This window comes from Rhipicephalus sanguineus, chromosome 9 (assembly GCF_013339695.2).
Source record: "Rhipicephalus sanguineus isolate Rsan-2018 chromosome 9, BIME_Rsan_1.4, whole genome shotgun sequence".
In the NCBI taxonomy this organism is placed as follows: domain Eukaryota; kingdom Metazoa; phylum Arthropoda; class Arachnida; order Ixodida; family Ixodidae; genus Rhipicephalus; species Rhipicephalus sanguineus.
The window spans coordinates 91,836,243-91,851,928 of record NC_051184.2 but is presented as its reverse complement, the minus strand read 5'-3'; the positions used below and the strand labels follow the sequence as shown (position 1 = coordinate 91,851,928).

The following is a 15,686-nucleotide window of genomic DNA, read 5'->3' as shown; positions in this document are numbered from 1 at the left end:
ATTCGCCGAAATGCGCTAGTATCGGAGGCATCTGAAGGCGTCTTTTCAGTTCTTGAAATGCTTCGATTTGTGCCGTTTCCCACTTAAATGGCACGTCGGCCTTCATGAGGTGCGTGAGTGGCTCAGCAATTCATGAAAATTTATTGGCTGTTCGCGTCCTGCCCGTAATCTTGACAGAATGATCTCAGGCAATCGTGAAGCTTCACGAACATTGTCACACGGTCTGTGCCGAGCAGTGCTGACAGCTTTTGTGGGTGAAACTCGAATACATAAAAATTAAACAAGAAGCGGACGTGGCAATACGGTAGTGTGACAAATCCAAAATGACGGTCTTGAACGATGCATGATCAGGGTTTCTGGCGATAGTGGCAGGGAGGTGATTCCATTCAGAATATGTCTTCAGCCCGTAGGAGTAGAAGTATATGTTGGCCTGGAAGAAGGTGGCAAGAACAGTGTGTTTTAGTGCAGGATTCGTAAAGATGTTGTAAGAGAGGCACAGACGGGCCTGCTTCCTTCGATTAGAAAGGTTAGAGCTCTAGAGAAGTTTTTATTGAAGTGGTACTGGCAGTACAAGAATAATTAGCAACAATGAACCGATTTGGACGATTTTAAATGGTTTATAAGTGTACTGAGTGAGTATCCCAGATTGAAGAGGCGTACTCGAGTTTAGGCCTGACTAATGTTTTAATAAAGAAGCTTTAAGGAGACAGGAACCAAAGTTACAACACAAGTAACTGAGAGTGTGGTTTGCATTGTTAATCACATAGTTAATAAGAGTATTCCATAATAAATTATTCATATGAACACCTAAGTAATTATAAGGATTGACAGATGAAAACTGAAAATTAGTAGTTGAATAAGCAGGGCTGGTACATTCAGTACTTCCTTGGGAGATCCTCGTTATTTTGCATTTGTTGACATTAAATTTCATGGACAAGAGCGAACACCAAGAAGTAGTGCTAGCAGATTGAGGTTGAGATGAATCATGAAGGTTAGTCATTACGTGGTAGGCAATGTAATCATCAGCAAATAACCCGATTGTTGACGTAATGCAGGCTGGAAGGACAATAACGTAAATTAGAAAGAGTAAGGGTCCAAGAATGGAGCCTTGTGGTACACCTGATGTGACAGAACAATTGCGCGAGTTAGGAACGTTAGCTGTTACATGCTGGATTCTATTAGGTAAGAAGCATTTAATTCCTTAGTACTTCCTGAAGATAAACAGCACAGTAAAGCACGGCTAAGAAAAGTAAGCACACAGGACACGCACAGACTTCCAGCTGAATTTTACTGACATGAATCATCTGCGTCATATAAGTACCTGCGGGAACAGTTACAAAAAAAAATTACTTTAAGGTAGCTTCGCATTAGTGGTGCCAAGCCTGATGGAAGTGCAGAGCTGGGCAGCCTACCTTGCTTCTCTTTACTTCTTTCTATCTTTCTTCCCCTGTTTCATTCTCTTTGTTTTTCTGTCTCTTCTTGCTATATTCTTTTTGTCTCTGTCTATTTCTATTTTTTTCGCTCTCTATTTGTTTCCCTTTCTCGCTATATCTTTCTCTTTCTTTGATTCTCTCTCCACTCTTTCTTTCTCTTTCTATCTTGCTGTCTGTTTTCTCTATCTCTATTTTTTGTGTTTATTTCTCTCTGTCTTTCTATCTTTTTCTGTCTTTCTTTCCCTCTTTCTTTATCTTTCTCTCTCTATTTACTCCTTTCTCTTTCTCTCCTCCCCTTCTCCCCTCATTTCCCTCCTCCTCTCCCTTTCCCACATTGCTATACTGTAGTATACAGGACTATGCTATGCTCTGCTAACGTGCCTGGATAGCCGAGTGGTCGTGACACTCGCCTTCGGTTTTATTGTAGGACATGTGCGCAAAGCTCGGACGAACACAGGAAAAACGGTGCAGACAGAAGGAGTGCAAACTATCAACTGATACTTTTATCATGACAGAGTGCCCGGACTTACACAGATTCAGTCAGCAATATTCTAAACCTTTTTTAGGCTTCATGGGAAAGGTTTGAAATTTACACACGAGATCTCTTCCGACGGTTCGTTACAATGTTTAGATGTTACCTTGCAAATCAGAAGATGCCATATTTGCTGGAAATATGCACCGCGAGCGCAGAAACAATGCCAGCTACCTGAAGCCCACGTGAGAATTAGTTCTCAGCAAGGCACGAAAATGGTGGTGTTCAACTTGCTATGCAACAGTATCGCGACATTATTTGCTCATTTAGATGCACTTTGGGGCCTTCACTTCTGAGTGCCGTGTCGGGAATGAAGGTTCGTCCAAGCCACTTTGTTTGCCCAAGCCAGGAGGGCAGTAATTGGCAGTTGGGATCATTGCCAAATATGGGATTTGGTGAAAATCTGGTGGGTGCATTTGCCTCTATAACAGCTTACTGGTACTTGCGGTTGTTGCATACTGAGGGCCAGTGCGCTACCTAAGCAAGCTAGGAACCATGAAGTTGTCGTTAACACATGAATTTTCATTGCTGTAAACTGTGAGGGGAATTTTTATGAATATGGTCGCAGTAAAGCCTACGAAAATCCTGGCAGTTTCACAGTGCCATTGTGGTAGACGCCCTCAGTAGCGGGTTGTGCTTCGTCATCTCTTTTTTTTTTGTGCGCCATCTTTGCAGGATTCGGGGCTTAGCGGACCTTGCCAACGATGACAGCGCGAATGAAGAAGAGGGCCAGGCGTTCTATGCAGGGGGTTCGGAGCACAGGTGGGTGGGCAGCCTAGCTCTTCTGGCTCTTGGCTCTGTAAAGAAGAAAAGAAAAGCTACATCGCTAGTGGCAGTAGTCAAAGTTGCAGCCACTGTACGATTGCATCGAATGCTTGTGTCATAGAAGAGGGAAACTGGCTAGTATCTTCATCTACAAAGTAAACATGAACTTTAATGCGCTTCCGGAAGTAACCTCAGAAATGTCTCTGCTGAGAAAGACAGTGGCGAATTGCCTTGTGCGTGCATGGGCGGGGGGGGGGGGGTTAAAACCTCCTCCTCAAGACTTTCTTTGTATGCATACATATATATGTGTGCACATATACACACACACATGTGCAAATATATGGGGGTCAGACACCTCCCAAAATAAAAATCTGGCTGTGCCCCTGCGAACTGCTTTGATGTGCCAGCACAGAAACTAGGAAATTTTAAACACTATCACATCTAAACACAAAATATAGATCATCATTGCTGTAAGTTTGATGGAAAATCATACACACGTATTTGCGCTTCAGGCAATATAATGCACCACTTTTATTTGAAAGCTTAAAGCAGTTGGCGCTTCTGACATGTTAACCCTTTCGTGACCGTTGACGATATAGTCCAGTGTTGCAGAGTTGCCACTCCGGAATTGGAATGACTCCGGAATTATTCCACATTTTTGCGACCCCGGAATGGGATGAGGACAACGCTTGGAGGAATGAAATGGGAATGGAATTAAGCGCCTTTTGCCCGGACTGGAATGGGAATGGAATTACGTCTTTTTCCAAAAATAGAGCCTGTTTTCATCTATGCGCTGTTTTTCAAACTTCAAACATTAGTAAGTCAGAGCCTCGAATTCAGCAATAAAGCAGTATTTTTAAAATGTATTTGCTAATTACAAGCACGGTACATTTATGAGCAACGCGCCTACTAGAATTGTGTCCTTATATAGACTGTGTTGCTCCGAAGAGTTTGTCTATTCTTCGTGTAACTGCATTTCTATGCCGTTGGTATCCGTCGTGCGGAACTACGGCGGCGGCATATACCCCCCCCCCCCCTTGCGCTTTGTGATTTTTTTCCCCTCGGCGCCTGCTGTCTCCCCAACCTTCACTTCTTTGTTTTTGCTTCTGTCGCCATTGGCGACTCGAATGCATATTCGAAAAAGCGCTTCTCTAAGTTGTGATGCGTATTGACGCTGGCGCAATGCTTGTGTTCACTGCAAGCTTTCGTATGCCAGCTTGTGCGCCATCTCACCTCATGCTCCCACCCCCCAACGTTTTACAATACTGTCCCCCCTGTCTAGACACAGCGCCTTTGCCCGAAACTCTGTTGGCGAAGGCCTGTAGGTCAGCACAGCACACAGTCGTACACGATGAACTGTGTGCCCTCCCCCTCCATACAGAGAGAGAGAGGCACGCTTGACAAGCATGAGTGGTGACGAGCAGTGTGGCCCAGTGTCCCGTATTTGATGCAAAGGCACAAGGTGCCCGAGCTGTGCACTGTTCCAACTAATACAAGTAGGTCTAGAGGGTTTTGTTCCCCATTAACTAAATCTTAGTTTTCTCCATATTCACGACCGTTCCACACGCGTGGCAAAACTGCTTCGTCTTCCTGAACACTACTTTTGTCAGCATAAAAATATGCTATGTTGTCATTTTAGCATTAACACATTTAAGCTTAAACAATATTAAAACATCACCATTCGTTCAAACATGCTGACCAGGCAAATAGTATAGGTAGCGGAAGAACTGTCCCATGGGAATTAGTAGGGTAGTTGTACTGCACGAGATGTCACCAAGCTACTATCCCTCGACCTTGATAACGTGTTTTGCGTACTTTTGCAGTTCTTAATGCATCTGATGACATCAGCTTTATGGGGCGTTCATTCTCTAATCTACATGCTAGTGTGCTCCAAGAATCCTTGAACGTGAGCACCAACCAACTAGTGCAACTGACTGTCTTGTTCTTCTCGCCCACAGTGGCCAGCAGGTGCTGGGGCCTGGCAAGAAACCGGACAACAAGGAGAACTTTGTGGCCGAGATGTTCAAGGCGGCGAAGATGTTAGTATGGCACGCTTGCCTCGGTGTGCGCCCCTCTGAGCTGCATGCGGTTTGCTAAGGACTTGCCAGTTGTAAGATGCATGTGGTTGCCCTGTGCAAGAAGAGCTTGTCACTTAAAAAGCATGAAGCGTACAAAATGGTCGCATGACTCTCATAGCATCTCCAGAAAAGCATAAGGATAAATAAATGGGGCGTCTCAGGTTCAACCAGGGAGCAGGATGCAAAGGGCTACGGGAGCGACACAGTGCCCTCACCCGCGCAAGCCCTCTCGCTGCTGCGCATGCAAACATTTCCTGGAGCCAAGGTGCGCCCGATTGAAATAATTGGATGCGCATGCAGTCCCACATGCTTCACGCCACAAGATTTCTGCACACTGCTGCTGCAGAATCTGCACAGCAGTGGCCGTGTAACGTGTTCTTGGGCCTTTTTCATGGTATTCAAGCTTGCACACTGGTAAATAAAGACATGAGCTTTAGAAAAATGAAGAAAAGCCCGCTTCTCCAGTCACGTTGTCCAATTTGAGGACCTGCTCATATGGTACAATTGGTTAACATGCATAAAAAGAAGTAGATGTTGTCTGAGTAAAGCATGATCCATAGTACAAACAAGATTAACAGGAAGGTGGTTCCAATCGTGCAACGTGTTCTTAGTGAAGCTGCCTACAGCAGGGGAAAAATTGGCTTCGACGGCTGGCAGCACGGGGTACCTGCACACTCCGGGCACTCTTGTCTGTAATAGGATCGAAAGTTGGGCTAGTTGGCAAGATAGCATGTTTAGTGCAGAGTGAAAGAACAGCATAGGTTCATCTGTGCAGTTTCGGAGTGCTTTTTTTTTTTGCCTCCACGTAATTTTTCAAATAAAATGCTCAGTTGTGAGTCAGCGCTCATCTGTGTGCGTTCTGTTCAGGCCTCTCTACAGCCACGCTACACCATTCATTTTATCCCATTTGCCATCGCCGACCACACATTTCATAGTTGTGGCCATATAGCTTTTCACAATAATACTTAGAGGGAAATCTGGCTCCACCATCTACGCGAATTTCTTAAGGGGCACTGTGCCGTCAAGGGAATGACGAGATATGTGTCTGCGAGGCTTGTGTTGGCTGGTTGAGTGAGGCTTGGCTTCAAGCGTACATACAGCTCAAATAAGGCTTCTCTAAAACAAAACTTTTATAAACGAATCTCATTCACGTGTATTATATTCTAGAATAAAAGTCCACACACCTGTACGGCATAAACGAACGGTGAAAGAAAGAAACAGACGACGAACGGTCACAGGGTGAACGCTGACCTTGTCGTCCGCCTTCCAACTTTAGCGGGCGCTCATCACTTTTTACGTTTCGTTAAATTGTTCTTCGACGCAGAAGTTTCCAAAGGTAAATGAAACTCGTTTCTCTGTAATGCTAAAAAAGAAATGGCTTACTACGTGCTGCTTTAGTATGAAATTAACCATTTTGATGCAAAAAATGCCATGTAGCCAGAGGTGTCCGTGCTCTTTGTGAACGATGCCAATCGGAATCGGAAATGCCAGCATTCTCCTGCATACAACAGCGTCGCAGCGCCAGTATTGCCTCTCGGCAATAGTAGGAACCTTTATGGTCGTGGCAGTAGTGTAGTTCACTTTATAAATTCTTTTTTACCTTGTGTCTGGCACAGCATAGTCTTCATTGCTTTCGCGCCACAATACCGAACATAACTAACTAGCCTTCTGTTTTCCTCTGTCCTCATCGTTCTGCGCTGCGCTAAACATGCTCTTGTCGGCGTTCTGTAGGCACGGTGCCCAGGTGATGGATCCGGCAATGGACGACGGGGCACGTCAGGATCGGGGCGCAGGCGCCAGTGTATTCCAGGGCATCGGCCACCGGTTGGGTGATACCTCGACGGCCAGTGAGCCCGTGGGCCCGACGGGGATGCTGCGCCGCCGGCCGTCCGTCTCGCGGGTACTGAAGATGTGGCAGGACGGCTTCAGCATCGACGATGGGCCGCTGCACGCTTACGACGACCCGGGCAGCCAGGCGTTTCTACAGGCAATTCGCCAAGGGTGAGAATTCAGGAGGCGCAGTTACTGAAGTTCACTACGGAGCAAAATGTCGCATAAATGATCTGTCTGCGAGGGGTGCATGTTTTGCTTGTTCAGATAGTCTGGATGTGTTGGGTGATTCTGTATTGAAGGGACACTAAAGCAAAAAACAATTATTCTCGTATGGGAAAGAGAATGAGCTACAAAGTGATAGAAAGACAGAGAGAGCGAGAGAGAAAGAAAGGCAAGAAAGACGGAGAAAGACACAGAGAGAAGGAGATAGAAATGAACACAAAAAGAAAGATGGAAAGAAACAAAGAGCAAGACAGAAAGAGAGAGGAAAGGAATAGAAATAACCAGAGACAGAAAAGAGAGAAAGAGAAAAATGAAAAGTAATGAAAGCCGCCCAGGTACGCTGTTCCTTCAGGCTTGGCACCACTAGTGCAAAGCTGCCTCGTTTCTTTAAATTAGTTCTTTCCACGTTCCATTCACAAAACATTTTCTAGAAAATGATGCGTGATAAGATCCAGACTTGCAAGTAATGGAATTGCAGTAATTAAATTATTTTTGCTCTAAATGAGTAACGTAATGGATTAATTTCGTGGGCTTGCAATTCAGTACCCTAGTAGCACCAAACGTTGATACAACGTTGCCCCAACATTAGAAAGTTGCTTCAACGTTGTGGCAATATTGCGCGCTACTAGGGATAATTTTCCCAATTACTTTTGACTAAAATATAGCATGTCTGCATTCCTTATGGCATAACGAGTTTACCGGAAATGGAAAGACAAATTACAAAGACAATTTAATCTGAGTGCCAAACTTGAAGCATGATATTAATGAGAACTAACAGTTCATTGGATCACGTAGCATGTGATCCATTTACTAGCAGGCAGCTGCTGGTAAATGGATAATCAGGAGTCTGAAAAAAAGGATTCACCAGAAAAAAGCACCTTTATTGGCCCAGCGGCCGGAAAAAACTTGTCAGTGCGTGTCTGTACACCTGCACGCTTACGCGCGACCAAGTTGGCTTGTATTTCAGACAATGTTTGGCCATCCCTGTGGGTCTGCAATAGCACTGCAACGGCCTAAGCTAAATCTGCATTTGATGGCTGTGGTGTCGGATGCGTGTCATCACAGCAGTCACTGTCCGCATGCGCTGGTTCGGGTAGCTGATGGATGATCTCATTGGCCAACTCAGTGAAAACTCCCAAGCAACTTCAGATTGAGGTCGACCACCTTCCACCTGGCAAATAATCGCGGCTTTTTTCGCCATCGTCAGGGCCTTGTGGTTGCCGCGTTTCTTTATTTCCGACGGCACCCGTTCCATGTGCGCCGTCATACCAATTTCAGCAGATCAGGCCTCGCACGCTAAGAAACAAACAAGGGAGCGAGACACAAAGCTCGAGACAGAGATCACGCCTAGCGACAAGAGACATCCGACAACGCAAACCCTCAAATGCCAAAAGGGAACGACGTTGGGCTAGTTGATGTTGCAGCGCTTGTGTTGCTGTTGTACTCTCTTTTTCCGAGTTGGGATCCGCATCGTACTCGTACGCACTGTCATTCACCTCAAACACCGCACCAAGCTGATTCCCATCTTTGCTTGGCTTGGCCTACTGCTTGGCCGTGGTAGCTGTTCAGTGGATACTTGTCTGGCTAAAGCCAAAAGGCAACCGTTACATGTAGCCAACAAACACAGCCTTTGAGATCGGTAAATTCTATGTGGATTTCTGACACTGGCACAATCTACAGCTGCAGCCAGTGCAACATTTCAGTGCTGGTAACCTAGCAAAAATATTGTAAACATTGCTGACAGCTTGTCATGGTGTTCATTCAGCATTGCACTCGATCAGCCAGCCGGATTCCGAAAAATCGAACGGCGCTGTCTGGGGCATCCAAATTTTTGGTCGTGAGTTTACATTACTGCAATGGGACAAATGGTGGTGCCGTGAAGGTGTCCGAATAAACGAGCATGTCCGAATAAATGGTTGGCGACTGTACATGAGTAGACAGTTTATTGTTTGTGTGTGATGTGTAGTGCTTGTCTGTTTCTTTTGTAAACTATAAACAGGCGCAAAAAACTATTTCGCCTGTTGATATTGCGGTTTTCTTGCGTGCTGCTCGAAAGAAACAGATAAGCACCAAACTACACACAAAGGTAAGGTGACCAACTGGCACAAGTGAGATGACTTGCCGCTTTTCACGAAAAGATACAGCCGCGACGCACCTTCATTAAAATTTCATCACTTTCTTGTCACATGTACTTCCGGTCTGACATAAGAGGGGTTGCGTTTTTTGTGCTTCCGGGCACGGTCAGTTTCGGTATCGGCCTTAACCCTTTAGGGTAGAATTTTTTTGTAAAATGCATTAAAAAATTTGGAATATTTTATTGCTGAAATAAATTCTTCAGACGATTCTGTCTAAGAAAAAAATCATCTAAAATTTTTTGCCTGGCCGTGAAGTGACAAAAAAATCATTGTTGTTGTTACATACACATGGTTTATTAGTAGTAACATCATGCATAATCCAAAGGAAAACACTTATACGATTTTCTTTAAATAAAAATTATGCATTCTATTAAACATAGCTCACAACATACAAAAAAAAGTGCACCAGAGTACTTTTCCGGTAAAACATGTTCGTGCTCTGACACAAAAACTTTTCAGCGTGTGATAGTCTTTGAAGCATCGCTCCACACAAAGTGATCATCATTGGAGTCTGAACTCGTCAGAAAATCCTCGTCTGACGAACTGAAATCCAATGAATCAGATTCAGATTCTGAACTTGGGGAATAGTCTGCATCAGAAGAATCGCCGCTCGACTCAGCGGCAGCAAAGCAACTGGCGCGTGCTTCCATAGCATAAGCGAACTGCGTGAGTGAGCACACAGAAGAAATCTCTATGGTTGTGCGCCTGTCTGGGAAGCAAAACGAGTGAAAAAGCTATAGTAATCGTTCGTTTTATCGAAAACGAGAAGGGGTTAGTTTTTCTAAGTTCCCAAAACGGGAAACACAATCACGGCGGCGTCATTTGTGTAATTTAGCGCCACACTGAAACAGATGTAATCACGCAGCATAGCCTCATCTGCTTTTGCGCTATAAAAAACCGAATGAACTAATTACTTCTCAGAAGTTATAGTAATGCTGTGTCATTACTTCCGGCCAGCTGTAATTTGTAATGTAATTTAATTACTTTTTTCAGAGTAATATTGCCATCTCTGGCAAGATGCCAGTGCAAAAGTGACAAGCTAGCATAATTGTCATTAGGAATTTCCGTGATTCGCTGCAGTTTAGAGGCATCAGTTATGGAAAGGCAGGGCTTTGTTACGATGGTCATTAGACACGGTATTTTTTGCACGAGTGATTCCGGGAATGCTAACCCTCGAGCACCACTTGTGGCCACCGAAGCGAGTGGGGAACGTCCTTTCTTGCCAGATGTTGTCACGTTGCGCATGATCTCTTTCGTGAGCTGGCACCTGACCAATGAACCCTCGTGTGCTATGTCATGGTACCACACCTGCCATGGTCATGACCTTTGCTTCGGAGGAGCTTTCGATCCACCAGCGCTCGAAGGCTTGTAGACATTTTCCAAACTTTGAACGCAGAGAGATCCCGAGGGAGCTGCTGCAGGAAGCCAATGGTGCCGAGGTGAACCTGAACATGGAGGACCACCGGCTCGAACAGTATGTGGGGCCTCCTCGCCCCAAGGTGACGGCCTTCGAGGGCACGGGACACCGTCTTGGCACGTGAGTCTTGCAAGAACAGTATGTTGCGTGTAGATCACGTAAATGGTAGCTTAGGGGTGCAATCTTGTGCATGTTCTGAGACAGAAAGGAATGCGACATCACAGGAAAATGAGAGGGAGCAAACAGCCAATGGGCAAGCCAAGGGAATTCAGAAATGTTTTCGACGCATAAAGAAATATAGAATTCATATAACTGAACATCAATCAATATTGGCAGGCGCTGTTTTTCAAAGCTTGAAAGCGCGCAATGACTTTAAGAGAAGGCGGGCACCAAAGCTCGGTGTGCTGCGGCTATGCGACCGCTTTGTACTTTGTCAATTACATTGCAGTAATGCACAATTATAATTTCTCGAGTAACAACATACCATAAGAAGTATGCACTAAGTGGCTGAAGTACGCACTAAGGGCAGGATGTCCTGTTCAACTCTTAAAAGACGAAGCTTAAGCGTTCCCCAATTTTTTGCAAACTATCGGCATGGGACAGGATTAAGCCATCCAAGCCAAGTCCGTCCGGAGACTGTTCTATATCTGTTCTATCGGACGGAATGCTGTCTGCGTCCGTTCTGTGCTCATTCTTTGCCTAGCAGATGACAAAATGATTGACAGCACTGCCTTTTCTGGTTGCTGTCCTCACGTCTGACCATCAGACGAGCCTCGACCGATCCCGTGCGCCGCGATATAACAGTCTGTGACAGAACGTGTGCAAGGTTGCGCTGTAGATGTTGACTGTCGATCATGAATCTGACATAATGTGGAAACAGAAAGCGACTGAAAATCTACAAAACATACCGTATTTACTCGCGTAATGATCGCACTCGCGTAATGAACGCACCCCTAAATTTTGTCGTCTAAATTCGATTTTTCTTTTTCCCCGCGTAATGATCGCACCCCGAACTTGCCGCATCGATATGTCGTGTGCCAAGTCTAGCCGATGATCATCGCGTTTATCATCTGTCGAATGTTGCGTTAATAACTCTTCCAAACTCGCCAAGTGAACTGCACGCACCAAACATATTCGTAATTTTTGCCCACCGTTGGCGGAAACGTGCCATTTAGGATTGCAGTAAAGGCAAATGCCGCAGTTTTCACTGAATGCCCGCCATGTGTTTTATGTCTGTGGCAGCTGAACGCACCCATCTTTGTTTCTGTGATCTGAAAGCAGGCATCACTACGCTAATGCCGTAAATTTACTGATTTAAATGAAAGCATACCTTATTTAGACAGAAGAGACTGTTTTGACGCGCGTGACGTACTCACAACCACCGTGACTGACGAAAAGAAGAAAAAAAAATGCGGTCGCTTCGCTCTGTGGGCCGCCATGTTTGTTTTGCTATCCCGCAGTGTTACAGCGGCGGCCGCCTGTTGGTCGACCTGTTGTCATCCCGCAGCAACAAGCTGCCGACGCATTCCCATAATTCCTGAAAAAGCCGTGTCGCCGCAATCCCAGCCGCCCGTCACGGCGTCACCTGACACCACGTTTTTTTGGCTGTGCTTTGTGATCGTCTGTTGAAGCGCCGTTTCACCATGGGGTGATATGCGAGCTTTACTGCCGCGTTCAAGCTGAAGGCGCTTGATTACGCGCTAGAGCACGGAAACCGCGCTGCCGGCAGACATTTCAGCGTCGACGAAATCCGGATCCGATATTGGAAAAAACAGCGCGAGGAGCTCATGGCTACGAACAGCACGCGCCGGGCTTTCCGCGGACCCAAAACGGGCAAGTTCCCTGACATCGAAAAGGCAGTCCTCGAATACGTGAGGGACATGCGCAAAGACGGTTGTGCCGTGTCGTTAGACAGGGTACGGACGCAGGCGCGCACAGTTTCCCGGAGGCTGGGAATAGCCACAAAGGACTTCCGCACCAGTTCCGGCTGGACGACACGCTTCATGCGGCGGAATGGACTGTCGCTGAGGCGGCGGACGTCATTGTGCCAGTGACTTCCATCCGCGTACGAAGACAAAGTGATCGATTTTCACAGGTTCGTCACGAGGATACGCCAGAAGAACGGTTTCCTGCTGTCACAGATAGGCAACGCCGACCAAACGCCGTTGACGTTTGACATGCCTCGAAGCACTACTGTGAACGAGAAAGGCGCTCGAAGTGTGCTCGTGAAAACGTGTGGTGCGGAGAAGCAGCGGTGCACCGTGATGCTCGCAGTGACGGCAGACGGGCGGAAGCTGCCGCCGTACGTGATTCTGAAGCGGAAAACAATTCCGAAGGGAAACTTTCCCCGTGGCATCCACATCCGCGCTCAAGCAAAAGGGTGGATGACGGCAGACCTCATGGTCGATTGGATCAAGACGGTTTGGGGGCGAAGAGCAGGAGCGCTTCTGCTTCCTTCACTTCTTGTGCTGGACAGCTTTCAGGGCCATCTCGTTGACAGTGTCCGTACCGAGCTGAAGGAGCGGCGCACGGAAATCGCAGTGATCCCTGGGGGTCTAACTTTGCTGCTACAGCCTCTGGATGTGTCACTGAACAAACCGTTCAAGAACAACGTCCGGAGGCTGTATGCAGAGTGGATGGCGGCGGGCGACCACGATTTCACGCCAAGTGGCAAAATCAGGAGACCCTCCGTGGAAGTCCTCTGCTCATGGATTCTCAAAGCGTGGAGTACCATTTCCGACGAGGTGGTCGTCAAGAGCTTTAAGAAAACTGGCATTTCCAATGCACTCGACGGGACAGAAGATGACCGTCTGTTGGACAGTGAAGACACTGCCGATTCCGACAGGGAATCGTGCGGCGACGACACTGACGCCAGTGACGCTTCGGACTCAGAATGAACGTTAGGGGGTCAGAGAGTTCAAAAATAAAAGGGCAGTGTTCCATGCATGTAGCTCCTGCGTAATGCGTGCATTTTATTACAAAGGTAAGCCTTACTCTACTTTTATTTTTGGTTATGTTCATGATAGCTATCGTAAGAATTCAGATTAGCGACGACTTCTTTGCGTTTTCGGTGCTCAGAATATTGTTTCACGGAAAATTTACCCCGCGTAATGATCGCACCCCGAAGTTGGCGTGAATTTTTTTTTTTTTGAAAAAAAAAGTGCGATCATTATGCGAGTTTATACGGTACTTAGCGGGCCGCACGTCTTGAGGTTTGGCACCGAGAATGTTGCGATAGTGAGTTCGACATCTCGTTTCCTTGCTGCTGCTGCACTGTAGTGCTTATGCTGTGGCCACGTGCAATGAGCTATCGGTTGTTAGCAATACAGTTAAGCCCGGATATATCGAACTCACAAAAAGACACCTGTCAGTTCGATATAGGGCATAATTCAATATAAGCCTGCTAGAGAGACAGTAGGATTGGGAGTGTTGGTACAACATGATAAAGAGTGCTTAACAGCGCAAACTACAAGAGGGGATGCTCTGTTTCCTCTCTCCTATCCCCTCCTGTCATTTGCGCTGTTAAGCACTCTTTATCCTGCTAAAGAATTGGACGTCATAAATTCACACACCATTCATAAAAGCACTTTATTGACGAAGCTAGCTTAGTTGCGCTTGAAATAGTCTTCCATTTTTTTCTGTTTGAGCAACTTCGCTGCCTGCAACAGCACACATTTCTCAGCATGGTCTAAAGAGTTGGAGCAGGCGAGGCTGCAACTTTCCACATTGGCGCCGAAGCGGTGGACTGGTGCGAGAGCACCAATCACCTCTGAGGATGTGGGCAAAGGATCGTCGTTTCTCGTGCCTTTCTTTGAACCGCTGTAGCCAACCGGAGCCACCTTGAAAATCCTCCCTGCCAAGGAGAAAAGCCATATCCTTTGCTTTTTGTTCGATCATGGGGCCGGACACGGGGAGGTTGCGCAAGCCGAACGTCGACGAACCACTTGTACACGGCTGCCTCGACGTCTTCATACACGGCCATGCGTACGCGTCAGGCGCCATGGGCACCGGGTCTTTTGTCCGCTTTATCCCTAATCTCCGCCTTATTCTTCAATATCATGCTGAGAGTGCTCCTCGGAATCTTGCACGCTGCCGCGACGTCAGACTTCTTCTCACCACGTTCGACTCAATTTATAATTTGGAGCTTCACAGCGAAAGGCAAATTCTGCCGCTTCACGCTAGCCATCACGGCACAGGCGCATGGTGCGAAGCACAACGAACGAGAAATGCAGGAAGATAACTCGCACGACCCCGCGCGCCCTCACGACGAGAGTACAAGAGGCCTTGATTGGCTGTCTCAGCAAGCGCTGCGGGCGGGTCAGGATCATTTCTTGCAGGGGGGGTGATGGCGGCTCGACTGACGCGGTGCGGTCACAGTAGGGAGAGCGGGTCACGCACCACCGGGTTAAACCACTTTTGGAGTGAGCGGTGGGGAAAAGCGCCAGTTTCCCCACCGCTACGAGGGAAAGCCAACTTCCGGAGGCACTTTTGCCCCGCTTGACATTCGATATATCTGGAGTCGCTGCTATTCTTTTTTGGTGTAACCGTAATTTTCGCTATAAATTCTCACTGTAACTATACCGTGTTCAGACGTTGTTCGATATACAGGATAATTCGATGTAAACGGGTTCGATATAGTCGGGTTCGACTGTATTGTGTCCTTGCAGCTTCTGTCATCCCGCGTCGTTTCCCAACACTAAACTTCAGCACCTGCAAATGGAGAAATCTAATTACTCACATGTGGGGCCGCACGAAACCTACAGCCATCTCATTAACATTCACACTAAGTAACTACAAATTGCCAATGACTAGACAATGGCACAGGCCAGAAGCATAACGTCATTCGACTACTTTCGATGTCGAAAAGGTCTTTAACGAAGCTCAGTCAACCCACTTGTCGCTGGCAATGCCCAAAGTGCAGAAAAAGCCAAGCCATTAGTAGTTGCATTCACATTATGTCTTGCTGATTGTGAGTTCTGCGCATCTGGTATTCGTTCATTTCCTTTCAATTAGCGACATAATCTCTAATTCATTTGTCGCTATTGCTGCCATACTTACGTGCATAATGATCATTTGTTGTCACATTTTTTTTATCCGTTTTTTTATTATTATTTTTTTTTTGCCATACAAGATAGCACTCCAAACTTGGCATGGAACATCCCTGAAGCTTCCATATTCCTGTGAGCGAAAGCATGGCCTCCGTGATCTGTATCAAAAATTGTATTTATGAAGTACCTTCGAAATCAATTTTGGTGCACGCAGTTAGCAAAA

At 46.5% G+C, this 15,686-nt stretch overlaps 1 protein-coding gene across 1 annotated transcript in view; it reads left to right on the top strand.

The window, feature by feature from the left end:
* LOC119406012 (NSFL1 cofactor p47) overlaps positions 1–15,686 on the top strand; it is a 43,102-nt gene that overhangs the window by 5,846 nt on the left and 21,570 nt on the right. Inside the window, exons 3-6 of the mRNA XM_037672861.2 lie at positions 2,641–2,727; positions 4,689–4,769; positions 6,540–6,809; positions 10,395–10,535. Of these exons, the coding sequence (XP_037528789.1) occupies positions 2,641–2,727; positions 4,689–4,769; positions 6,540–6,809; positions 10,395–10,535 (579 nt within the window). The remainder of the gene's footprint in view (positions 1–2,640; positions 2,728–4,688; positions 4,770–6,539; positions 6,810–10,394; positions 10,536–15,686) is intronic.